This window comes from Delphinus delphis, chromosome 4, assembly GCF_949987515.2.
Source record: "Delphinus delphis chromosome 4, mDelDel1.2, whole genome shotgun sequence".
NCBI classification, from domain to species: domain Eukaryota; kingdom Metazoa; phylum Chordata; class Mammalia; order Artiodactyla; family Delphinidae; genus Delphinus; species Delphinus delphis.
The window spans coordinates 81384847-81411549 of record NC_082686.1 but is presented as its reverse complement, the minus strand read 5'-3'; the positions used below and the strand labels follow the sequence as shown (position 1 = coordinate 81411549).

General features: G+C 38.9%; 1 protein-coding gene across 4 annotated transcripts; it reads right to left on the bottom strand.

Annotated features, from left to right (window-relative positions):
* Positions 1-5104: 5104 nt before the first annotated feature.
* TRA2B (transformer 2 beta homolog) lies at positions 5105-25847 on the bottom strand. Of its 4 annotated transcripts, XR_009519288.1 has the most exons (10): positions 25655-25847; positions 14153-14286; positions 12947-13109; positions 11154-11342; positions 8412-8527; positions 7989-8072; positions 6765-6824; positions 6146-6193; positions 5984-6057; positions 5105-5525 (listed from the first exon to the last, which is right to left on the bottom strand). XR_009519288.1 is itself a non-coding variant. In XM_060010987.1 (9 exons), the coding sequence occupies exons 1-9, from the start codon at positions 25688-25690 to the stop codon at positions 5515-5517; spliced, it is 867 nt and encodes a 288-aa protein (XP_059866970.1). In that variant the 5' UTR covers positions 25691-25847; the 3' UTR covers positions 5105-5514. The 4 variants fall into 4 exon arrangements, 3 of the variants coding, with proteins under 3 accessions (XP_059866970.1, XP_059866971.1, XP_059866972.1); XM_060010987.1 differs by lacking the exon at positions 6146-6193; XM_060010988.1 differs by lacking the exon at positions 6146-6193 and having other exon boundaries at positions 5984-6054.
* Positions 25848-26703: the final 856 nt, after the last annotated feature.

The window sequence follows — 26703 nt, the reverse complement described above, 5'->3', positions numbered from 1 at the left end:
ATTCCTTCAATTCTGATTCTGAGTCTTCACTGTTTTTTTTTGTTTTGTTTTGTTTTGTTTGCTGTACCCGGGCCTCTCCCTGTTGTGGCCTCTCCCGTTGCGGAGCACAGGCTCCGGACGCACAGCCTCAGCGGCCATGGCTCACGGGCCTAGCTGCTTTGCGGCCTGTGGGATCTTCCCGGACCGGGGCACAAACCCGCTTCCCCTGCATCAGCAGGCAGACTCTCAACCACTGCGCCACCAAGGAAGTCCCACTGTTCACTTTTGAAGGATAATTTCGCAAGGCACAGAAATTCTAAGTTGGTGGGTTTTTTTCTCTCAACATTGTTCACACACCACTCTTCCTTCATGGTTTCTGAGAAGTCAAATATAATTCTTATCTTTGCTCCTCTATAGGTAAAATGCGTTTTTCCTCTGGCTTCTTCCAGGATTTTTAATCTTCAATTATTTGTAGTTTGAAAATGACATGCCTTGTTGTGGTTTTGGGGCATTTACCCTGTTTGGTGTTCTGAGTTTTTTGGATCTGTGCTTTGGCATCCAGTCTGTTCAGGCTGCTCTAACATAGTATCATAAACTGGATTGGCTTATAAACAGAAATTTCTTATAGTTCTGGAGGCTGGAAAATCCAAGATCAAGACACTGGCAGATTCAGCATCTGGTGAAGATCCACCTCCTGATTCACTGTTGTGCTTGCATGGTGGAAGGAGCAAGGGAGCTCTCTGGTGTCTAATCCCATTTATGAGGGCCCCATCATCATGATCTAATTACCTCCCAAAGACCAAAGCTCCAAATAACATGACTAATATTAGAGATGAAGTTTCAACATATTATTCTGAGGGCAACAGTCTGCAATAGACATTAACTTGGGTAAATTCTCAATCATTATTGTTTAAAATATTTCTTCTGTTCGTCTTCTTTTAGTATTACCATTATATATGAACTATACCTTTTGCAGTTGTCTTAGTTCTTGGGTTTTTGGTGTTTTTCTTTCAGTTTTGGCAGTTTCTATTGAGAATTCCTTAAGCTCAGCAATTCCTTTCTTAGCTATGTCCTGTTTTATTATCTGGTAAAGGCATTTTATTTCTGCGGTGTTTTTGATGTCTAGCATTTCTTTTTGATTTCTTCTTAGTTTGCATCTCTTTGCTTGCACTGCCCATCTGTTCCTGCATGCTATTTTATCCATTACAGCCCTTTGCATATTAAACAGTGGTTTTAATTAAGTTCCCAGTCTGTTAATTCCAACATCCCTGCCATATCTAAGTCTGGTTCTAATGCCTACTGTCTCTTCGAACTGTGGCTTTTGCCTTTTAATACGCCTTGTATTTTTTCCCCCCGTTAGCTGGACATAATGTACTGGCTATAAGGAATTGCCGTAAGCCTTTAGAAATGTGGTGGTAAGGTATGGGTAGAGGGGAAACCATCTATACTCCTGTGATTAGTGTCAGTCTTCTAGTGTGTCTGTGCCTCTGCCCTGTAAACTTCACAAGTGCTTCTGAGCCCCCTGCCCCGACACACCACCACCATTCCTGGCCTCTTATGTGGGACAAGATAGCTAGAGCAAGCTGGAGTTGGGTATTTCCCTTTTCCACGTCAGCTAGGCTCTGATAAAATCCCAGCATGTTGGGCTCTGGTTAAATAGTTTCTCCTGGGGCCAGATCTTTAAGAGGTACAGAATGCTCTGGTGAATGGTTTTTGCAGAGATTTCTGCTTGTGGGTTTCAACTCCACTAAGCTGAGATTCCAATGTATTTGCCCATCTCTTCAATTTGGGGGGCAGCAGTTTGCCCTATGACCTTACCTCTCTTACAGATGGAAAAAGAGCTGTTGACTTTTTGTTGTTGTTCAGCTTTTACTTGTTAGGATGGAGTGGTGACTTCCCAGTTTCCTTACATGCAGAACTAGAAATCAGAAGTAATTTGACAACCTTTAAATTCAAATAGCACCTTTAGACTGGAGAGAATTATCATGATATACAATTATCAGATAATTTGCTTTATATTGCCTAATGGGACAATCTTTTTGCCTGGGGAAAGAAGAGAGATACAGTATGTGTCTTATCAATCAGATAATTTTTAGCTTTAAATAAACTATATAGCCATTACACTGAAAAAATAATATCAACTTAACCTTAAGGAGACTCAGCTTTTAATAGCTTCAGGAAATTCATTTAAAAATATTTTAAAGGTCAAAAAATTTTAAGCTGCTTACATTTTAAACTATGTTTTGAAAAAACTGTAATTATAAAGGTCAAGCAGGCAATAAGCAAGAATCAGCATTAGGGAATTGGTCCCAAGCCTAAAAAGTACCATAATAGATACTCAGTTCCAAGTCTTGTCTCCATCTTGCCTCCTCCTTGCTCCTCTCCTCTTCACAAGTGGCTTATTGTTGGAATTTCTACTCGTTTACTAAAGCTGAGGAAGCTCCTGCTTCTAGTATCCAAAAGGAAAGTTGCAAGATGAGGTTGGAGAGACCTGGTGGGTTGAGGGGTTAGTGAAGGTCCTTGCAGGTCACTAAAAAAGAAAATTTGGATTTATATCTAAATGCAAGAGGAAACCATTGAAGGATTTTAAAGCAAAGGGATGATGTGATCTGATATACCTCTTAAGACATTGATCGCTTAATGAAGAATGGATTAGAGGGAATACAAATTGAGACTAGAGATGGCTACCAATTAAGCATCACAAAATGACAAGGAGTTACTTATCAGTCAAGATTCTTGATTATAAATAAAAAATGCCAGCTGACTTAAGCAGATACAGGAAATTTTTGGTGTCTTTTTAAGTTTGCAGACTGCAAGAGGAAAGGAGAGTCAGGCTTGGAAGGAAGTTTTAGCCACACCATGAAGTCAGTCCAGTGAGGTCATCACCACTGCCAAACTGTGGACACCAGCCTGTCCCACTGCTGCCACTGACACCAGATAAGGAATCTGCTGGCTAGAGATATAACCACCTCCCTATCCCCTAGTTCCACTCCCTCTCACATATTGCTGACATCTTTAAGGCACTTACTATCCACTCTACTCACTTGAATAATTTTCTACTATCCCTACTTCTTGGGTTTAAGGTTTAAAGTTTGCATACACCTGACTGACCATGCCTAGTTCACAGGCATATGCTGTAGATGCAAAGAATGGGTAAACAAGCATCTGGGATTTGGGGCATCTATGGTGTTAGGTGGGCTCTGCCTCTCAGCAGGACTCAGCTTGGGGAATATCCCAATGGCAGGTCTGCATGCTGGGAAGCTGAGAAAATGACACCTATCTAATACCAGCTTGGAAAACTTGCTTTTGCCTATGAGAAAAGATGTAATGTTATTACAAGCAGAGGCTTAAAAATGTACTTGGATGATTGAACGTCATGATCTTGTGTTTCCACATCACGATGAGAAATGTGCTGGTTTGCTCACTCTTCCAAGGAGGCTAAGCCATGTGGAACAAATGCACACACCTGCAGTCTATCAGTCAACCCCAGCTGTCCTACAGATGAGAGCCTGGATGAGATCAGCAGTGGAAGTACCTGTTGTGTGCCTGAGTTTTAATGACTGATTATGCAGCAACAGTTGATCAGATACACTCGGAAAGTATTCTGAGATCCCCCCAAAAGTGACAAAAGGTTGGCAATTAAATGTAAGAAAGCTTTAATTATGGGAACAAAATGTTCCATAGTGTGAACAGTAAATCTTAAAGGGACCTGTTTGTACCAAATTCTACTGTGAGGAAGTGACCATTTACACCTTCCATACGCATGGTCTTCAATTCTTATGCTTATACACTGTTTTATGGCTTACAAAAACCCTTTTTGTAAACCAGGTAACTACCATCATAGCACACTAACAGATTACTACTTGCTTTCTTATCTCAGAAGAGGAAAGGAGTCTCACCACTCTTCAGCCTATCTCTACCTGTCCAGTAAGTTTGGCAAATTTAGGCCTACAAATAATGCCTACACTCCATTACCAGTATTTTTAATCATCTGGTTACCCAGGTTAGAGGCAGAATGACATCATGATTAAGAGTACAGAGTATGGATTGAGACTGGTCAAGTTCAGATCCCAGCATTGCTGTTTTAACAGCTGTTTGACCTAAGGTAAATTACTACACCATTTTGATTGATGCAGACTGAACATATTAATATATGGGAAGTGCTTTACAAAGTACCTGGGACACAGTATACTGTATTTAAGTAATAATACAAAGGTCAGCAGGCTAACAAACTTTTAATTACCTGCCTATAGCAATTTCGCTAGAAATGACCATGAAAATAAACTAAGAAGAATGTGCATTTCAGGTAACTTCAGGGCAAGTGTGGAGACTAGAGTTATTTTAATATAACACCACCTGCAAGTGGAGATGATCACTCCAATACCTAGTTACTCACTTCGATTTATCTGCCAGGAATACACAATTTATCTATTTAGAACACCAATAACAACAAAAAAGAATACAACTGAGTCCAAAAGAACTCGTAATTATATATGTAGCAAGGTTAAAACAAAATCTTTATAAACTGAGTTGTACCAGCCTTTTACTCTTTTCATTTGCGTTTATTTAAACACAGTTCTCAAAACATTTGAGTGAAATTGGGCCTCCTTTGGTAAGCAAAGGACCTGAAAATAATATTTAAAAAATGAACAGGCAAAGTCTTCAGTTCATCCACAACAGGTGTAGTGTTCCCTTCTCTCTTTCTCAAACCCTAAAGCACCCAGTTTTTCCATATAATCTAAAAGCTAGAAGAACAAGAGTACATTTGTGGTGGAATGTATTGTCACTTGCCGATAACTAGTTGAAATACCATTATCCCCTTGTAACAGCTTTAAGAAATAGCCTTTTAAAGGCATTCATTGTGTAACTCTTATCTTATTCCCTGCTATATATATAACACAGATTATATAAACGCCGACAAATTCACATTTATATTAAGCATTAGCTGTATTGAAAGATCTTTAGGCCTAATACTAGCAGTATAGAGTTACAGAGCATAATTTTTATCACTTAATTGCAGGTATATTAAGTATGGTTATGTTTTATGGACTGGAGGAAAACGGGCATTTTTGTCTTGAATTTACTACTGACAGTCTATTCTGAACAGTTCTGCTAACCATTGATATGTTAGAAAGAAAAGTAAAAACCAAACTTTATTGTTGCTTTTTGCCATTTGGTAGCTCATTTTACACACAGGCTTCGATCTTCAGAATACCCTGGATTCAGTAGAAAAACCATTTAAATGAAGTTTTGTACAATAGAAACTTCTCAGCAGTCAAAATTTAGACTGTAAAAAAATACATGCAAAACATACTTTTCTGAAAACACTTAACTTTGAACAAAGCACCGAACTACACAAATGCAGAATGAAAACAGCATTTCAACTCCACCAAAAGTAGTCATCATAAAAGGTGTAAAAGTCACCTAACTTCACTAGGCACTGTTCACTTTTTAAACAGGAGACAATAAAAAATATTGTCCACAAACAATATCCCAACTCTAGGGTAGGTTTCAGAAAGTCTTCAACTTCATGCTTTAATAGCGACCTAGGAAGAAAAGAAATAAATATTCTTCAATACTCAAGTGTGTACTTTTAATGTTGAGCATTTTAAACTACTCTGCCATCAGGAAATTCCTATGTACCAGATTCTCTCCTGTGAAAATAGAGGAAAACCTTCACATAAAGATTTCACTAAGACGACCAATGTTAAACAGAAATAGCTGGGAGTATATAGCTGAAAGCTAAGGTTTTAAGTCACTCAAATGTTTCCAAGCTGTACAAACATTAACAAGGACTCCTAAAAAGAAAAGCTACAAATGATGACAGAACATAAGCAACAACAGTAAGATCCAAGGGTTGTTTTCCTATACTTCCTTAAACCAAAAGTTGGAGAGAAATACAGATAAAACTAATTGAATTAACCCATTATCTGCTGTTTGGTAAGTCACAGCAAGCCATGCTATTACAACGTATAAACAATCATGTAAGTCAATAAAAACTTACGAGGTGAGTATGATCGAGATCTGGAACGTGATCTGTATCCTCCACGACTATAGTAGGGAGAAGGTGACCGTCTTCTGTAAACAAATGTCAACACCATCTAAGACTACCGAGATTATATATGATCCCTTTGTCACTTTCCAAAACTAAAAGACCCTCACTGACCTTGAAAAATATTGCATTAGTCACAGGATTTCAAGGTCTGTTTTAGTCCTGAGAATGAAGCACACTATCAGGCCCAGTACCAAATAACCCCTCAAACTATCAGAGGTTGAATACTCCTTGCTATATTTGATCCACTGATCATCTGCTAATTAACATTATACTTAACAGAATTTAAAATGGCTTAGAGAAGGAGAAAAAAAAACTTTACCACTAATTATACCCTATGAGCACGCAAAACAAAATTTCATTCATAGTGCTTCAAAGTGATTTAGTTCTGTGTAAGAAAGATCAACTTGAATACTCACTTACTATTCTGAAATACTTATAAAAAGCTAATAAAACTATCAGGAATAATACTTAGTTTTGCCATATCTCATGTTAAGGTACAAAATGGTACCACTGAGTAAATGACCTAGTGTAAGCGCAATTAATTTCTATGAACACACAAATTAAGCCGTGTACACATTGTCATTTGGCTTCAGTTACAGTATATTCATAAACTTCATGCAATCCAATTCTGTGTAATGCCAACTATAATTTACCAAAATACTAATAACGAAGATGTCTTTATGTGAGCCATTCTACTATTGTACAGATTTTAAATCTTCTCCTGGCATACCTGTATATCTGATCCCTGTCTTGAGCAGCTCTCCATCCTCCTCCTCCTCCTCCTCCTCCTCTGTGAAGGCAGAAAAGCAACATATATTCATTTAAAAATTTTTTGAAAGTACACACAATTCATGCAATAAAATTAAAACTCGCGGAAGTGAAAGCTAGCTGCTTTTGCCACCTCTTTACAAATTGGCATAGAGCTCTCCCTGGTGGTTAAAATGAATATCATTAAAAGTAAATGCTCATGAATTAAAATATTAAGACCCTAATCTTTGCAGCTTCCAAAAATCAATCCCTTAAGTGTCACTCAGTACAGAAATGCCAGTTTTAAGAAAGTTTCTTTTTGTCAGTATTAAATGTCAGGACTGTCAACTTCTTAAAACATTACTGAATAGTGTGCAAAAGACGACATCCACACCTCAACACCACACTAAAATAAGGTGTCAAGGATTAACTGTTGTGGTCAATACTTTACACAATTTACATTTTGACAAGCAAGGAAGGGTCTGAATTACCTGCTGTTGCTAATAAAATAGAGAACTTTACTTCATTTTTGCCTTTCAAAGTATTCCCAGTGTCATGAACATTTCCCTGCCAAACCCCAAAATATATATCAATATTTTTGGTAATAAACTTCTTACCATTGTTTCACTAATTATTGTCCTTAAATAATTACTTCTTTGATTCTTCCAAGAATCAATTTCCCCTGCCCTTCAGTGCACGATTCCTTAGATACGAAAAATTGCTTTATAAAGCAATGACATTCAAAACACAGCTTATGAAACTCACTTTAAAAACAAAAAAGGGGGAAAAAACTGAAGTATGGTCTATAATTGTTTTCACTGTCATGTTCTGAAACCAAGGATTTCAGTTGGTTTACAACTTGGTGTTTAAAAAATATACATACAAAGATAAATTAAAAAGACACATAATCATAAAATCTAGTTTAGGGGCTTCCCTGGCAGTCGGTGGTTAAGACTCCGTGCTGCCAATGCAAGGGACTCGGGTTCGATCCCTGGTGAGGGAACTAAGATGCCGCATGGTGTGGCCAAAACAAACTAGTGTAAACTCTGGGCCTGGATCTTAGTATTAAAGGTAATGACTTGTATCAAAGACTAAAACTCAGGTATGTATAGTGCTGCCTTAAATTATGTTGCAACTGATTCAGGAGAAGACCTGGCGTGACCTTCAACTTTTTGGCAACTTAAACTTAGTATTATGCTTAACTTACCTGTATGACCTGCTGTAATAGTCCCGATCATCATAGCCTCGATCATAACCCCTGTCGTAGTAATCTCGACGGCGTGAGCTGCCACTATGAACAACAGTAAGATTTGTACGAACTTAAAAAATCTTACCTATAATAACGGTTAAGTTTCCAGCATGGGAAAAATGGTCTGGTGAAAATCAATTACCCAGCAAAGCCAAATCTATGGCATTTATTTATGATAAAAATGGGATGTGATCTATTAAATGATACCAATCAAAATGTGTGGTACCGACAGAATGTTTCCACTGAATATACTGTATTGACTTTGAGTTTTAGCCAGTTTGAAATGCCAGATCCCCCCCACCCCTAACTACGTATAGTTCTTGGAGGAACTGAACAAACTGAACTGTCAAGTATTTTTAACAACCTTGAAAATAAACTTACTAGGTAGGTCTCCCCATGTAAATTCCTGGTGTTGGGGTATGTGGTCTCTTTGTTATAGAGAAATCAACTCTGATCCTACGTCCATCAAGCTCCATTCCATTGGCACGCTCTTTCGCCTTCAAAAGATATGTAAGTTGTTATACACACCCTGGACAAAGCCACAAATTATCCAACAGCTATAAACAGGGTCCAACTGGATGTTTCAGCTAGGCCAGAACATTATGCCTGACAGCTTATTAATAGGCTTTTCCGCCTATTAAATCTTTATTTATAAAAGCTAGCCCAGAAAAGCTTACCCAAAAAAACCACAAAAGCCAATTTAACCCATGAAATATTTTATCTAACACAGTGCTTGTAGCTCTAAAGCAGTACATAGCTGTCAACCTATGACCCATGAGCTAAGAATTTAAATGGGTGAGGGGAAAGAAAATCAATAGTATTTCATCATAAATGGAATTCAAAATCAGTGACCATAAATGTTTTACCGAAAGATAGCTCCACTCATTAATTTGCATATTATATGGCTACTTTTACATTACTTTGACAGGGTTGAAAAGGTGTCATTAAGATCTTATGGTGGGCTTCCCTGGTGGCGCAGTGGTTGAGAGTCTGCCTGCCGATGCAGGGCACACGGGTTCGTGCCCCGGTCTGGGAAGATCCCACATGCCGCAGAGCGGCTGGACCCGTGAGCCACGGCCGCTGAGCCTGCGTGTCCGGAGCCTGTGCTCCGCAATGGGAGAGGCCACGACAGTGAGAGGCCCGCGTACCATCTTATGGTGCACAAAGCCCAAAATATTTACTGTCTAATCCTTTACAGAAGTTTATGGCTCCCTGCTATGGAAGCAAAAGGTTGGGATGAAGAAAGCTTGAATTACATATAGTTCTTTTATCTAGAACACAGACTAAATAAAACAGTATGTACTTAAGGAAAAAATATCCCAAAGACATAGCAGTTTGTTCACAATTTAAAGAAACACCCCTCCACCTAAATAGAATTTAAACGTCTAATTCCAAGTATGCTATTTTCTAGTTTGATCGTTTCTGCCTCAAGACAGTTTCTGGCACTACTGATTCAGATACAAAATATGCTATCTTTCAGAAAGTGAACTCTGGTCCTGTAGCAAAAAAGAAAGAAAAAAAAATTTAGGGAAACCAGGAAGCCTATACAGTTCAATTATTACCAAAATGAAGTGAATGAGATCTTAAAGAATCTATTAAATCTCTTAAATTATAATTACTTGCATTCAGCTTTCAATTCTTCCTTTAGTAGATCAGCTTTTTATTTTAAAATCTATGGTTTTTAAAAATTAGTATAATCTTGACAAAGTTATATATACATATAAAAGAAAATGTATAACCATATAATCTCATTTAGAACTCAGTTACTCATCTCAACATTGACTCAGATGGCTTGTCATTTAAGTTTCTCAACTTTTCCTTATACTGTATGTATCTAAAGTCCAGATTTCTTAAATGTGGCCTAGATTCTCACACTGAATTTTTACTTTAGTCTACATAATAAAAAAAATTTAATTTGGCAGTCCAGTGGTTAGGACTCAGTGCTTTCACTGCCATGGCCTGGGTTCAATCCCTGGTCGGGGAACTCCCGTAAGCCATGCAGCACAGCCCCCCAAAAAATTACTTCCTATGTTTTGCCTCAAGTCAACTTAACTCTAAATATAAAATCACTTGCTAGTATACATTCAAAACCAGTTCCTTTCTCCTGAGTCAGAGTCATAGCTTTATCACTTTTTAATGTTCTTCTCCATTTTAGAAAGTAATTTGGGGGGGACTTTGCTGGTGGCGCAGTGGTTTAGAATCCCCCTGCCAATGCAGGGGACACGGGTTTGATCCCTGGTCCAGGAAGATCTCACATGCCACGGAGCAACTAGCCCATGCGCCACAACTACTGAAGCCCGCGCACCTAGAGCCCGTGCTCTGCCAACAAGAGAAGCCACTGCGATGAGAAGCCTGTACACCACAACAAAGAGTAGCCCCTGCTCGACGCAACTAGAGAAAGCCTGTGCCTAGCAACAAAGACCCAATGCAGCCAAAATTTTTTTTAAAAAAAGGAATTTGGGGGCTTCCCTTGGTGGTGCAGTGGTTAATAATCTGCCTGCCTATACAGGGGACACGGGTTCAAGCCCTGGTCCACGAAGATCGCACATGCTGCACAGTAACTAAGCCTGTGCGCCACAACTACTGAAGTCCACATGCCTAGAGCCCATGTTCTGCAACAAGAGAAGCCACTGGGATGAGAAGCCTGCACACCACAACGAAGAGTAGCCCCCGCATGCCACAACTAGAGAAAGCCCGCACACAGCAACGAAGACCCAACGCAGCCAAAAATAAATAAAATTTAAAAAGTAATTTGATATAAACAGTGATTAAATATTCCAAATGAGTATTAATATTCTTATACTTTAGAAATATCTGTATCTAGACACATACCACACCTGGAAACAGTTGACTATGTTGGGATTTACTTCAAATGTGGTGGAGAGGACTGAGTTGGAATATAGAACCAAACTGTCATACTTTTCTGTTACTGTACAAATATTTGAAAATGTCCACATTAGGTTTTTTAAAAAATTCAATATCGATCAGTGTATGTTCCCAGATGAATGCATTTCCTTTAGCTCAAGCTATATATAGTTACTAAAGCAAAAACTGTCCTTATCCCAGTAAAAATAGTTAAAAATAGGACTGGTACTTTTACAAACATACAAGACTTTTACTTACTTCCTTGGCATCATCTACATTTTCAAAATATACAAAGGCAAATCCTCTTGAACGTCTAGACTGCTGGTCATATACAATAGACACATCAGCAATTGGGCCATATTTAGAGAACACTTCTCTTAGATCTCTTTCTGTAGTGTATAAGCTCAATCCAAATACTCCAAGACAACAGTTGGGATCAGGATTTGCCTAGAAATAGAAAAATGGATTTTCAACTTTAAAACGTGTCATAAATCAAAGTTAAAAAAAAAAAGAAACTATGCATAAATTAGCCAAAAATGTCACACTAACCCTAAAAGATAATAAACAACGAAATAAAATGCTATTCTAAAATTAATATTACAGCCACACCATAAGCATGTTTAAGAACATGTAAAAAAGACCGCAAAAGGGGTAAGTTCAACTTAGTAAGTGGACGGGAAACAGCAGCTCATACTAGTGAAAAGCACATGACATTTTTTTGGGGGGGAGATTGGAGGGCAATTTGCCCAAAGGATTCACCTTCTAGGGCTTTATTCTAAGAAATGGCCACATACTCAACAATATGCACACATATTGATAATCAGAATAGCACTGTCTCTATAAGCCAGAGGGGGGAAAACAGCATACTGTTAAAATGTTATGATATACCACTCACGCAATAGGAGGCTCTAAATTGCCAAAAAGATATAGAAGAGCATGTTCAGCCCGATTTTATTTCTACAGAAACACTGTATACATTAAGTTTATATATATATATACACACACACATAAATGTAACCAAAGATGAGTACCAAACTGTATTTAACAGGTATTAATAAGTAGCTTGCAATTATTACCGTAAGGAAAATAATGAACCAAATGTCGCTGACACTCCAGTAGCCGTAATGAATTTGCCTGAAGGTTTCATTTACGTCATACATACATTTACTGCAGTCAAATTCCATCGCACTTTCAAAAACAAACACTCCCTTTACATCTACTTGCATTACATTATACAATGAAACCACAATATGAACACACTAAATGCCATCTCATTTGGAACTTCTTGTGGAAGATAAAAAAGCCTTAATACCTGAAAGAAACTTGCTTAAAAGTAAATGGGAGGGCTTCCCTGGTGGCGCAGTAGTTAAGAAGCCACCTGCCAATGCAGGGGACACGGGTTCGAGCCCTGGTCTGGGAAGATCCCACATGCCGCGGAGCAACTAGGCCCCTGAGCCACAACTACTGAGCCTGCGCGTCTGGAGCCTGTGCCCCGTAACGAGAGGCTGCAACAGTGAAAGGCCCGCGCACCGCCATGAAGAGTGGCCCCCACTTCCCGCAACTAGAGAAAGCCCTCGCACAGAAACAAAGACCCAACACAGCCAAGAATTAAAAAAAAAAAAAAAAAAAAAGTAAATGAGAAAATCAGGACAGCATTCTGTAAAGTGTATTAAAACAAACCCAGAAAACGTAAATTAACATTAGTATGAAACATACAGACCTATGATCTAGTGTACTAATAGTAATAATAGTAATGTATAATGGAGATTTTTTTAATCTGATGTGCTGTTAATATGACAATACCTTGTTAATGTGACAATATCTTAAATGTGATCAATAGCACAAATATAGACAATTACATGGGTGGTATCTTTTAAAAAGAGACAATCTCGAAACACTAAAAAGGCACTACAGGTAACTCATGCTAAAGCTCCACTGTCAAATAATATCAGTTCTAACATCAAACAAAAGAAAAAAAGGGAACATATTATGTATTATTATAAAGCGGCTTTAAACAGTCCACTGCTTTAAAAACATTTTTTTCATCTTACCCGATTCCCAACATGACGCCTGCGAGTAGACATGGGAGAATGACTGTGGCTATGCCGTCTTCGATAATCTCTACTGTAAGATCTGCTACGGGATCTTCTATGGGAGCGGGACCGAGATCGTGACCTTGTATAATGCCTTCGAGAACTTCTTCTGGATCTAGACCTGAAAGACAAAGGCTTCAAGGTTATGACTAAATAACTAACAGTAAGATATGGCTTTCAATACTCTATTCTAGAGTTATACTACAAAAGTTGGAACACACAATTCAGGCATATAGCAGGATCGATACTCTTCTTCTGTATATAGTCACTTCTACTCTGCTAGGAAGAGTTCCAAAAAACCACTACCAGCTAAAGTTCCCTTCCATCATATCTTAAAATAATTTAGAGATTAAACTTAACACAATTATCTTTCGAAAACCATAAAACATGCATTTCATACTAGCTTGATTTGCACCCACCTTTACCCCTCAGAATACCACCCTCTATTTTTCTGCTTCTTGCATTATGCCCACTATTCACTTAAGATAAAATCACCATCACAGTTTTCTCCAGCAGTATTTTAAAACCAGTTGCTCTTAACTACAGTGATTATATGAACTGTCATTTAAACCAAGGAGGATATACATTGTAAGAGAGAAAGGGGGCGCTGTTAATTATGCCTGACAATCGGCATAAACTGGGGCTGACCTGGGCAAACCAAGATGTATAGCTTACTCTTGACGAACATTTAAAAAAAAAAAATAGCGCTGCATTAAGGTGTTTTTGTTTTATACATACATTTGTCATACTAGACTATACCTATTTATCAAGAATTGCAGTTACTGAAAGCCAATATTCTGCAGTCTATTTGCCATACTAATAAGCAGTTCACTTAAAACTCATAGTGAATCCTCACAATTCTGAAGAACTGGTACTATTACTAATTCGCCTTTTATAGATAAGGAAGCTAAGACTGAAAAAGGTTAAGTAATCTGCCCAAGCCAGAAAAAAATAGAGGTAAGATTTGAACCCTAACTCCAAAAACCCAGGCTCTTAACCACTTAGTCTTCTATCTCCCAGATCTTAACGACTAAGTTCATTTCTAGTACCAATATTAAATAAGCCAACAAATGAACTGACCCTCTCTATCTTCCTAGTTTACAAAAGCACACACCAATTTGAAAGCTAAGAGTAACAAGAAAATCCCAAGACAGTCTTTCTTACCTAGATTCAGATCTGGACCTGGACTTTGATCTGGAACGCCTGGAATCTTCCTTGGAGCGAGACCTTGCAGGGGTATGCCTTGCAGATTTCCCAGATCCATGAGCACTTCCACTTCTGGAAGCAGAACGGGATTCCTACACGTAGATGTCAAAAGTTTAATTTGTATACTTTCTGGGCAACTTTAAAAACAAATAAGCTGTGGTGAGATAAATGGTGAGGGAAAGCAATCCCCTTCCAAGATAAGAAAACATAGGTAAGGGCAGGAACTGAATATACCTGGTATAATAGTTACGTTGCTCCAATTGACATAAGCCAATTAACTTGAACTTCCACCTTTTTTTAGGGAGCAGGGGTAAGAGTTAACTGACCCCACTCTTCAGAAATGGGTGCCAAAGCCAAGCAGTTAAGGGAACTGCCCAAGGATTGTTTTGGGAATGTTACTCCATAAAGACTAGGGTGAGAAAGAACCTTATTAACTATGACACCTATACCTCACACCTATTTCAACCAAGTTGCCATCAACCAAAAAAACCCTATGAAATTAATTAAAACTTACTGTATATTCAAGTTTTATTTACTGCTGAGTGGGAAAAAAGACAAGGACGGTAACTGTTTCAAGTCCCAGAGAAAGGTAGAAACCTAGTGGAAAGCAAGGACCAGCTTGAAGGACACTAGATCTGTAGAGCCTGTCCACCTAACCATGGTAGGAAGCCCTTAAAAAGCTCAAAGCAACCAGATGGAGCTATAGCAGAGAGGCAGTGAATTAACTGCAGAGGTAAGAATTAAGAGGGTACCAGAGATCTTACTCAGCTAAGTGTAGATGAGCCAGTGCCAACTGATGGGGAACTGAGAATAAGCAGTTAGAAAAGTTACATAAAGGACATATTAAAACCAAAACAGTTTAGATCATGGGTTCCTTATCTAGGTTTAGGAAGGGAAGTTCAGGAAATCTAGGTATATACTGTATACCCAAGCTTTCCCCTATCATAACTGGAACTAGCTGGTAGGTAGGTAATACAAAAAAGATTTCTAAAAGAAACTAGCAAAGAAATGGGTAAACAGGATAACTAGTTCATCAGTGAACCAAAGGCATATAATTAGTGGAAAAAGCAAACATGTATAGAAAGAACTGGACCTAGGGAAAGGTTCTGCCAAGACACCAAAACAAAAATAGTGGAATGGACAAGAGAATCCACTCAGTCTGATAGCTAACCAAGGTATCATCAAACCAAGACAACCTTTATTCCAGGTTATCCATCTTCAGCAAATTAAAAGACATTAGTCTAATGAACTTCCTGCCCAACACAGGATAAACAGCCAGACTCAAAAGGAATCAACATTACAGGTAAGTCACTGTAGGGGTAAGAATCAATGTTGAAGCTGCATAGAAGTTATCACAAGAGACCTCCCTGTGTGGTAGACCCTCAGAATAAATACACTGGCCATTCTTCAAAGGACAGAAGATACGAAATTCTTTTAAATCACAGCCCAAAACATTTTAGAATGTTCTGTGACTTAAGAACATAATGGAGAAAATTTGGAAGATCCTTCCTATGATGCAACACAGAAGAGACAAATTAAAGCTTAAAGTTTAGAACAGGGAACATAAGAGTTAACTCAGTGGGCAAAAGGAGTTCTGGTCTCTACACCCAAAACAACTCTAGAAACTTTACAGTAAGATTTCAGTCATTATGAAACATGGTGTAAAGTGACATGAAACATGACAGCCCCCCCTCTCCTTCCTGCCACAAGTTAGTAAAGAGATTCAAAGATGGTCCCTAATTATTAGTGAAAACAGCTGCTTTTACCATCAAGGAGTGGTTAGAAGTGGTTTGGGGACCCCAACCAACAATCCCTTGGCTTTCTCTGGCAAATATTCTGAAGAGACATTTTAAAGCACAATCCACCTCCTCCTCCTCGAACAAAGAAGTTCTCAAATTGGGGATGCACTTTCTGCCATCATTTCAACAGGCAAAAGCTAATCTAGAAGAGAAGGAAGAAACAGGGACCTAAAAGCTATTTACTAAATACCTTTGTTTACTCCAATGCTAGAAAGATTACTTCATGGAATGATTATGACTTTTAATGAAAACCAACGAAAACAATTTGCTCTGGCAGGAAGAGAATATGGGTGCCTCACAATAAGAGTTAAAAGATTACCAATAAAGTAACTGTAGTTAACAGAAATCAGTTTACGGATCTGAAAAAGGAAGGAAGAGTAGAAAAAGTCAAGGTCCTCTTTTAAGCCTCTCGCTTCAGTAAACAGAAAAGCCTTATTCCAAGCTGAGATGCTTTACCAGTCTGTCCACCAAGAGGGAAAAGAAAGTACTTCTAGCCTCAGAATAAACCTTAATGAGGTTTTCCCATGAAATTCTAGCAGATCAAGGGTCAAAGATACAGTATTTGTGAAATTATCATAAGACTTTTCACTCAACCTCTACAACTAATTGGCTACATGCAGATGCATTTTGTGAGTAATCACTTCTCAGACCAGGAATAGGAGAAACCACCAGAATGCTAAGATTTTTTCCATTCTGTACTGACACTTGTTAGGCTAACACAGAAAACAATGCCTCTAACCTCCTACCTTTCTTGTCAGGGGTAGTCTTAAAGTTAAACCTTTTTGCAGTTACATTGGCCATTAGCTGGTTTGTAACTATGTGCAAGGATATTTAGCCTGTCTAGAAGAAATGACACCTAAATTAGCCAAATCTAAAAGCATAAAGTTAGCTTTAAACCTTGGTCCATGGTCCAATCTGTAAAACCAGCTGGAAAAGCCCCTACACGCAAGGAAAATTCTAAGTCCACTTTCAGGGCTGTCAGAACAATAAATGTCAACACATTAAAATCCTACCAAAAGAAGCACTACTCTGAATATCAGTATCTCAAGGAAAAGGGTCATATACTTAAAGTTAGCATGAATAACAAAGCCAAAATTCCCTGAAAACTGCTCAGGGAATCAAGTTCTTATAGACTGGGTCTTAATCATATACTAATATACAATCTATACGGAACACATCAGAGAAAAACAAACTCAGCCTTCCAACAAAATACCAACCAGTGTCTACCTATTCTGAGAATGGCAATATCTTAGAAAAACTTTCTGAAAGAAATGAAAGAAGTGGGAAAAACCATCCAATCACTAGGTTTCTCATACACTTTAAAAACTAGATGCACTAAATTACATTTTGAACAGTGGTTCTTAGAGGTATGCAGTAAACGTACCTAGCACTTAAAAACACATCCCTAACTAGCGCTTATTTTAGTAGGTCTGGAGTTGGGCGTCTGTATTTCTTAAAAACACCATAGGTGTTTATGATGCTTAGTTAAGTCTCACTAATTTAATCAATTTCAAGCTTTATACTTCTTACCTATCTGATTTTTTTCCCCCAACAAAGTCATTTTCCTGAAACCTTGTTTTTTGTCACCTTCTCTGCCCCCACCTGCCCCCTGGCATTAATCAGCCCTCCTGAGGACATGTACCTTACACCTACACCTGCCCCAGGATAAGAGGCCTGTCTCCCCTATAGTCTCCAGACAAGGGGTAGAGGGATGCACTCTCATACTCAAAGATGCTTTGGCCAGGGCAGGAGAGGAACCTGAATGGATGAGATGCTCCATTAGCATCAATGTTTATTTCTGCTTTACATCTTTCCAGCTTGTGCCATATAATCGAATTCCAAACTGCTTCTTCCCCTTAGATGACTAACAGGTCTTTTCTCTTTTGGACCCCAAGGACCTTTCAGATCCCCTGATAAAAGAATCCATGAGCTTAAATAGAAAAACATCCATTCACATCACTTGCCTCAGCTCTCTGCCTAAACTGTAATTCAGAATGCAAAATCAACATTACCAATTTAATGTTATTAGTTTACATGTGCCAAGTTTTACAAAGCAATAATCGGGACAAATACTGGAAACTATTGCCTATAAATGGAAGTTAAGTTTCTTCTGCTTGCAAGATACAGAAATATTACAAAAACCACAAATCTGACACTAACAGGCCCTAAAATCTCAGAAAATGGATTCCTCTAGAATGTCATTTAGACCACTTTTTCCAAAAGCTGTAAAGTCTGACAACTCTCAAAGTTTTTTAGGCTATCTTCATTTCGGGGACAAGTGATAGCCTTGGCTTTCCCAATAGGGTAGAAGCCATCTGTTGGTTGGCTACTACTGGGCATTATTTTGACACATGCATTTGTCCCATCCAACTGAAAGTAACAAGACTGCACCATTTTTTTCTATTCAGCTAAAACACAACACACAGAAGGGAAAATGACATAACTTTGGCGTCTATTTTCCCAGTAAGTGGAGGGAGTAGGGAACCAGAATAAAGCTACTTTATGATCTATATCTCTCACATTTTAACGGTTAAGTGTTAATAACAGAAAATGAGAAAAGGGAAAAAAGCACCTACTACTATTTTTGCCACTTTTCAGTTAGATATCCTGTTCACTTATGTGACCCACCTCATTCTAAGGGAAGCCCCCTATAACTTTTTAGCAGTAACCCTAGCAGTAACCCCAGTCATTGAGCTGGAATAAGAATTAAACAGAAAGAATTAAGAATCATCTTGTGAATTTAGCACACATGCATCTTAAAGTTAGGCCCTAAATGGTCATAGCTTTCCACTACTGCCATCTAGAAAGAAATTAATGTTTTCATAAATGCCAAAAGGAATTATCCTGTCCAATTCTTTGCTTGGATTTTCGGGGTTTGGTTCTATAACCAATCTGGTGACATTCTTTAGGAAAACTCTGACAGACTTAAGAAAACATTCTACTATATATTGCTCTGTACTGAATAGGGGTCTGTGCATTAGGAGTCCAGGGGGGTGGCAAAGACAGACCACCAACTCCAACTCTGGAGGTACTCACTCATGCCCCAGGACCAGCAAAGTTAGAGATGAAAAATCCAGGAGACAACATGAAGCTGGCTGTTACCCAAACTGAAGAGCTCATTCCTGCCTCCTATTTGACTACAAAGGGTTATTATTATTTTTTAAAGTTGCATTTCAATCATTTGACTAAGAAGTTAAAATTAGAATTACCTAATTTAAACGTTTCCCCTGGAAGGCACTTCTTTTCCCTGTATATATTTCTTCTATTAAACAAATAATGCATGCATGTTTAGCAAAATATACAGGGACACATAAACAGACTAGTAATTACTTAGCGTAGTGCTTTCTGATTCCAGATTACTTCTTATCTTAACTTCATTTTTATTTCTTTTCTTCATTCTTCCGTTTCAAATTCTGACTTCTTTCATCTTCCCCACTTCACACAAATTGCTCAATATTCTACAAGTGGGACTTCTGGTCTGATAATTAGCATGCATTCTTTCTTTTATTTTTTCAAATTTCAGCTTCACTTATTCCTGAGCTTCAAATACTCATTTATAAAACTTGTCAAATGACGACTTCCGCATTTTCCTTCTTCAACATTAACCTTAATAGAAAAAGAACAGGATGAAGAATATTTTAAAACTCCAGGATAAAATCCAGTGCCAAAACTGAAACTAGAAAAAAAAAAAATCCCTCTTGTTGTTTTGGATTTTTAGAAAAGCTAGAATACGCAGCTCAAAAAACTGAAACTAGTTTCCTGCTGGCTCTAAAATATATAATCAATCTCTTTTGTCTACTCAAAGTAGATTTATCATGCTTAAGCTGAATGTGAAGTGCACGACTGAACATTTACTGTTCAACTGACATTTTAAGAACTGTAATGACATTTCACACTTCTTATCGTATTCATCAATAGAAAGTATGTTCAGTGTCAAAAGCACATCTCTAGTCAAAAAGTGACACGTAAATACAAAGTGCAAGAAAGGAAAGCACGGACAATTCATTTGCACAATGATGACAAGGCTGAGGGTTGAAGAGGTTTACAAATTGTGACTAAGGGCAAGATATGTATTTAACGTCACACATTTTTTTAACTGCAAAAGTAGCTCTGTAAAAAAACAATTAGGGAATTTGAAAATTTGGACTATAGTGTTCAACCCACCGCTAGAAAGCTGCTCTAGTGAGATTTTATAATATGAATGGCCCAACTTACTAAATTTAGAACTAAAATCATTAAAAAGATCAAGTCAACCAACTACTACATGCGAGTAGCTATGAAGAAAGCAGAACAAACTTGAATCCAACAGTGGTGTTTTCAAAGAATTTTTGGTGAAATCTCCCCCCTCAATGAACAAAGTATTAAAATCTTCTGCAGTCCAAAGGAGCAATTCTACTTTGAAAGGTGGCAATATTGGGAGAAAATTACAGCTCACCTCCTGAAATTATTAAAAAGACTCGATATCACCTAACAGATCAATAAAGTATAATAGTGTCTACTGAACACCTTAATCAAAATAACTGCCCTCATAAAACATCCTAGTTTCCCTGAACTTCACCTTATGATCTTTCACTGTTAACAATTTCCTCTCCTAGATTTTCTGAAAATAAAACTTTCTGGGGGGGGGGGGGGACCAGAGAGAGAGTGAGAGATGAGTCTTTATACCTATCTGATCAAAAAGACAACCATAACCTTCAGTCTAGTTTTTCAATGTTAATTATTGCTTATTTAATCCAGGAAAAAATTTAAATAACTTTTTATTTAAGGGAGTCACAGTAATTCGTTTTAATATCCATCACTAAAATGTAATGGGAAATGTTTACTGCCAGCACAAATGTAATCGTGGAATCAGAATGCCCAAGCAGGTTTCCTCTTAAGGCCTCCTAAAGTTTAAATACAGGGCTTAGGTGCAGAAGATGCTGGAAGAGGCCAAAGCTCTAGATACCACAAGTTTTCAATATGGACGCCTTCCTGCTATTTCATTACTCCTTCCCAACATTCTCCCTTCTTCCATATTTGAAGAACAAAGCACACTGCTAGATAATATAAATACTAGGTTCATTCAAACCTCAGCTAAGTTCAAGTGGCCACTTCATAAAACCAGAAGAACTACTGGGCTAATGTTATATACATATGGTTAAGAGATCCTACTTACAAATAAGCAGAAATTTGTCCCATAACCAACACAATTTTTGTTAAAATAATTCTAGGGACTACAGCTGGAATTTATGTAACATTAAAAACGTGCAAACTCATTAGGTTGATCGACAAGGTAGTATTTTAAAAACTAGGAGGAGATAAAGAAAAACTCATTGAATCTGCTATAAAGATCAATGCTCATATCAACGTACGGACTATACTATTTCTTTCTGCAGCTAAACTCTACCGGAAGGTTGGTTGGATAGAAAAATCCTCAAAGACTGAAAATTTCTGAAAAAACTGTCATCTGACATGCCTAAATGAGCTCTAAGCCCAAGCTTTTAAAAGGATCTCTTGCAAATACATACAGACTCTGAATTTACATTCATAAAACATTCAAGCGCAAGTATGTTTTACTGTTTCAGAAGACTACTTTTTAATCTAATATCTAAGCAAAAAAAACAAACAAAAAACAACCCCAAAAGGGTCCTCATCCATGCTGTCATATTCAGCAATCTTGTTGATAAAAATCAGAATGTAACCTCCAAAACCCAATTCAAAGCAAAGATTTTGCGGGAATTTGAAGACTAATTTGCTATAATGAAGAACTCCCCAACCCCAGCTTAAAAACAAGCCTGACCCCCTCCCCCCAAAAAACTAAATTGGGTGAACACTTAAAATTCCCAATCACATCACTGTAGGTCATAGGAAAATAATACAATTATGAGTAAAACACTGATCAACATAACACGCAATGCTAAGGCTCAAAAGATATACACACTGTAGCATTGTCCTCTTGGGCAAAATGTCAACAACTATGCAAGTATTAATATTTACCAGGCTTTGGATTTTACTGGAGATAAGGAATGGGAAAAAGCTGTACAAGGCAAACTCCATTTAACACACCTCTCATCTTCTGAATTCCTGTTCAATCTTTTCACAAAACCAGTAGTACTTACCTTATAAACACTTGTAATTTCAGTATGAACATGTCACCTTCTAGTTCCAGGCCATATCCGTAACATTAAATCATTCTTAGTTAAGACCAAGAAAAATATTCTTCAACCTGGTTTCAAGAGACTTGTGCCTAACCAGACTCACACTGAAACAAAACTATTTCCTCCCACCAACATTAATTTAATCCTCTAGGAAGAAAGAGATTGATATTTTAGTTTTGAAAATTTGGATTTAGAGTTAGAAGCTAAAAACAATTCAAAAAGACAACCCAAGATTAAGCAGAAGAGGAAATAAACTGCAGAATCTGAAAGGCAGTTTGATGGGATAGTATCCAGATGCTATTCATCTCTACAAAGAATAAGACTAAAGATAATATACCTATATTGTATACACATTACTTCTACAAAAATAGGCAACACTATCAAGAGTAGTTATTGCAATCTTGATAGCAGACAAATTAAAATGATTTGGTCCATACAAGTAGCGTTTCCTTAGTTTCTGGTTTCTCTAGTTAAAGACCCATTTATACAAGCTAAAGAAATTAGTTAGGAGAGTTGAACATTAAACCAGTGCCAAGAACAAACAAACGTCACCACACCCTAAAGAGTGTGACCATAATTGGGCCTTACAAGATTTATTTACCACCCCCCCTCTCACCATTACCATGCACCTCTAAACTTGGCTACATGACTCTATCATGTTCTTATTCTCCCAAATTGTGACATGACATATCTGCTAAAAGCACCTCTCTTTTTTCCAAAGGTGCTTTGCAAAAAACGTGACCAATTTTGGGAAATGACTGGAAAAAACTAGAACTTTGAAATGAATATCTTACTTTAACATGGATTTGGCCAGATCAGGGAAGTCAGCTCTAATTCGAAACAGGTTTTAATTTAAATCTATCAACTCTGACATGAAAAATCCCAGATACAGGTAAAAGGTAGATTCTGCCATAACTGAAAGTGTGAAACGAACCACAAAAATTCAGGAACGCACCCTAGCTGCACATTTAAAACAAGACAAAGGAACATAAGGAACCACGGCTCTGTCAATATTCACGCAATAAAGTAAACACACTATCAACAAGCAAGTCGAGGATAATTTATTGCTCGCACCCCACCCCAGTCTGTATAGGAATCGAACTTATAATAGTCTAGAGCGGCGGGGCTGGTGGCTATGGTGGGGCAGGAGGTGGTTCCAGCTGATAAGATTTTAGTGATTACATTAACATTAGCTGATTAGACTAGTATTTGTGATTTACATCAACAATTTGTAATGTCTGAAAACTCAGAGTGGAATGAAAGTTAATTTTTCAGGCTCCAGATAAGCTATTCATAGCAGGCCATGTCCAAGATGGAATGCAACGGTTTTCCCACTGTTTTCAGGCACTTCCAAAAGGAAGTTTCTAGCCAATCAGACCTGAGTGCTCTACCTAGTGTTTTTAATGGCATTATATTTAAATCATCCCACTGAGCTTTATGGTTTTGCCACGCATTCTTTGGGAGTCCCAAACGTATTTGTTTTAGGTATAGGCTAACCACTTCAGGTTCCAATAAACCGACTGGAAAGCAATCTACATACAAAACAAACGCCAAAGAAAAGAATGTGGAAGTACTCCACAACGTCAGAGTTCAGAAAAACTCTTCCAAGAAGTCAAGACTCTATGTAAGACAAAATATCAATTTTTAACATGTACCTTTAAATTTTTTATTACTTTGTCTCCTTCCATAAGAATTTATTGAATCACCATTCTATGTAACGGGATTGTGATATAACTAGGATGTATATTCTACTAACAGAAAGTACCAATTCAAAAACTTGATTAATGGGATGACAATGTCTCTTGAGATGTCTCAAACCAGGACCTAATTCTTGAAATTGTTTCCTCCCTTACTTAAAAAAATACCCTAACTTTCCTTTGGGGAATTTTTCATCTTCTCAAGCACACCATCACAAGTAACTTACTCAGGTTTATTCAACTGAGAGCTCTAGTCAGAGACCAGTCATTTTGTAGTCTCAAAACAATGCAAAAGTATCCTATAATTGTTTTGTTTAATAGCTGAAGACTAAAATTATCATTTGCTTTCCAGTCCGAACGCTGACGCCTAGTTTCGACAGTATATTCAACCGGCAGAAACCATAACTCACAGCTTTAACAACTTGTGAACTTGATCCAAGCTTTCTCACCCTAAGAGCGAGCTTAAAAAATAATCACACACACACTGGTGACAGTGGCAATCAATCGTCTTACGGAAAAACATATAAAGCCAATACTCATCTGCACAGGTAAAGGCGGGGCCTGATTAGTTCAAGGCAAATTAATCAGTCTTGGCTCCAAAGTTACACAGTAAATTCACTAAGACTCCAAGAGCTAAGGAGTTTCTCTATAAAAACGCCCTTCTAATGAACCAACTAAAATTTGTTTCATGAGTTTGAGAATATATTTAAGTAGATTTACCTGACAATTACAGATAAACTGTAAAAACACCCAACTTAATCCCATCAAGTAAAAAAAAAAAAAAAGTCAAGTTCCATGGTGCTTTTTATTACCCTTCTAACAAACCTCCAAATATGCAAGATTCTGGCAAGACTGACATTTCTGCATCTTAGTACTCACGAACCCGCAACCAAGCTTTACATCATGCTTTCTTAGCCCGGGAACTTCCTTATTTCTGCAGTTTATCCAACCCTCACCAAACTCCACATTTTGGAGTGGAAACTTTAAAAAGTGCACCAACACAACCTGTGCTTCACAGAGTAGGAATGCCTCAAAACAAAGAAAACAACGGCGCCGTAAATTGCTGCCCGCCAATTTCTCCTCCACCATCTCGCAGAAAAAAATCTACTCCCTCAAACGAGAAAATCTCAGCGAACCCGTGGTCTACTCTGGATACCGAAAACGATTTTGGGTTTGAAAGCCCTTTCGGTATCAAAAAAAAGCACTCCATTTAGGCCGAACACAAAGCTGGCGCGCAACCCCCTCAAACTAACGGGTCCAGAACTTAGTCTACCTAGTTTCCCCATTTTAAAAGAGGCCCCAAGAACACCGTAGATTCCCATTCTTTCGGGGCCCAGAATACGATCCTGTCTTAACCTAAATTCTGAGGAAAAAAATCCCAAAGAACGCTGCCTTTCTGCCCGCCCCGTCCCCCGCGGCCTGGAGGTTGTCGCGCGGCTCCTCCGCCATTTTGTGCCTCTGGCAGCGCGCCCAGTCCGCCAGCCCAAGATGGCTGCGGCGAGGCTTCACAGGAGAGCAACGGCGAAACGAGATACCGCTCCCCTCCCCCACCACGGAGGGGACGCAGCGGCCATTTTTAATTCCCCCCCACCCCCATAACGGAAAAAACCGCCGTTTCGAGTAAAGGGCCACCTAAACCCGCCGGCGGCCTCCTTCACGGATAAAGACACTATCCACTAGGGCTTTTAAACCTCTGACTCCCATCCCTCCCGGTCTCAGACTTCGGAGTCGAAATCGCCCCAGTCTCCCGGTCCGAGGCCGACGGGCCTGGAAAGAGATGCAAGAAGCTGGGACCACACAGCCGCCCCCTGCACCACCGCTACGTACCCGCTCGCCGTAGTTCTGCTCGCCGCTGTCGCTCATGACTTCTAGCTGCTCTCGCCGCCCGACGTGCTTCAATCGAAGCTGCCAACCTCTTGCGCCTTCTACCTAGAGGCTCAGCCGCAGCTCCGCAGCACGCACTGGTTCCCGAGCCGCTGAGACGAGAAACGCTCCGCACCGCCTCCGCTCGGGCTCTAAGTCTCCCGGATATGACGCGGCGCTCTTTAACCAGGCCCCACCCCCTCCCAGAAGGCGCGCTTTCTTGGCTCCGCCCCTCCGCGCTCGGCTTTCCCTTTACAGCAGTGGCGCGTCCCGAGCTGTACGTGACGTAAACCCCGCCCCTCGCGCCGCGCTAACCCCGTCTCCGGGTCTTTTTGAGGCGGGAAAGAAAGCGCGCCAGTGGCCTCAGTGGTGGTCGCCACGGGGCGTCGTGATGTCACCGGCCACGCCTGACTCTCTTCTGGAACTTTCTGGGAAGCTGTCGTGGAGCGTGGGGGAAGGGAGGGAGGAGAGGCCCGCCGTTTCTCCCATCCTTCTCTCCGTTCTTCCGCTTTATTCGTTTCTCTTTTTTTGTGTCTTGATTTGGTTGGAGAGGGAGGAGGTCCGTATATTGGGTTCCGTGCTTTCCTTTGGTTTTCTGTAGTTTCAGTTGTGGATCTTTCCTACCTGAAAACCCTTCATTTGAGCATCTGTTAAATACCAAAGCACTTTACCAGATCTTGATGTACTGAAATCAGCGACAATCTCTCATCTGAAGTTAGTGGTCTAATAAGCGAGAACTGTTAAACATACACTTGAAAACTAAGATTTTGAGTTAGAGAGATGTACAGCTATAGCCGTGTCACAAGGAGTGAAGATTAATTATGCCATCACTCAACAACATGACATAGTGGAAAGAGTCCAAACTTGGAAGTTCAGACATCCCTCTGGGCCTGTTGTATCCCTTTGGAGAAAACAAAGTATGGTACCCAGCTGATGAGGTACTTTGATACCTGTAAAGGGCCATTTGATTTTTTAAAACAGCTTTCTTGAGATATAATTCACATACCACGCAA

Coding starts and splice junctions, on each gene's coding strand:
- TRA2B (XM_060010987.1), bottom strand. CDS start 25,690: ATGAGCGACAGCGGCGAGCAGAACTACGGCGAGCGG. Junction 11,343..12,946: donor GGCGTCATGTTGGGAATCGG/GTAAGATGAAAA, acceptor TTCTATTTCTAG/GCAAATCCTGATCCCAACTG. Junction 6,058..6,764: donor GACAGGGATCAGATATACAG/GTATGCCAGGAG, acceptor ATTTGTTTACAG/AAGACGGTCACCTTCTCCCT.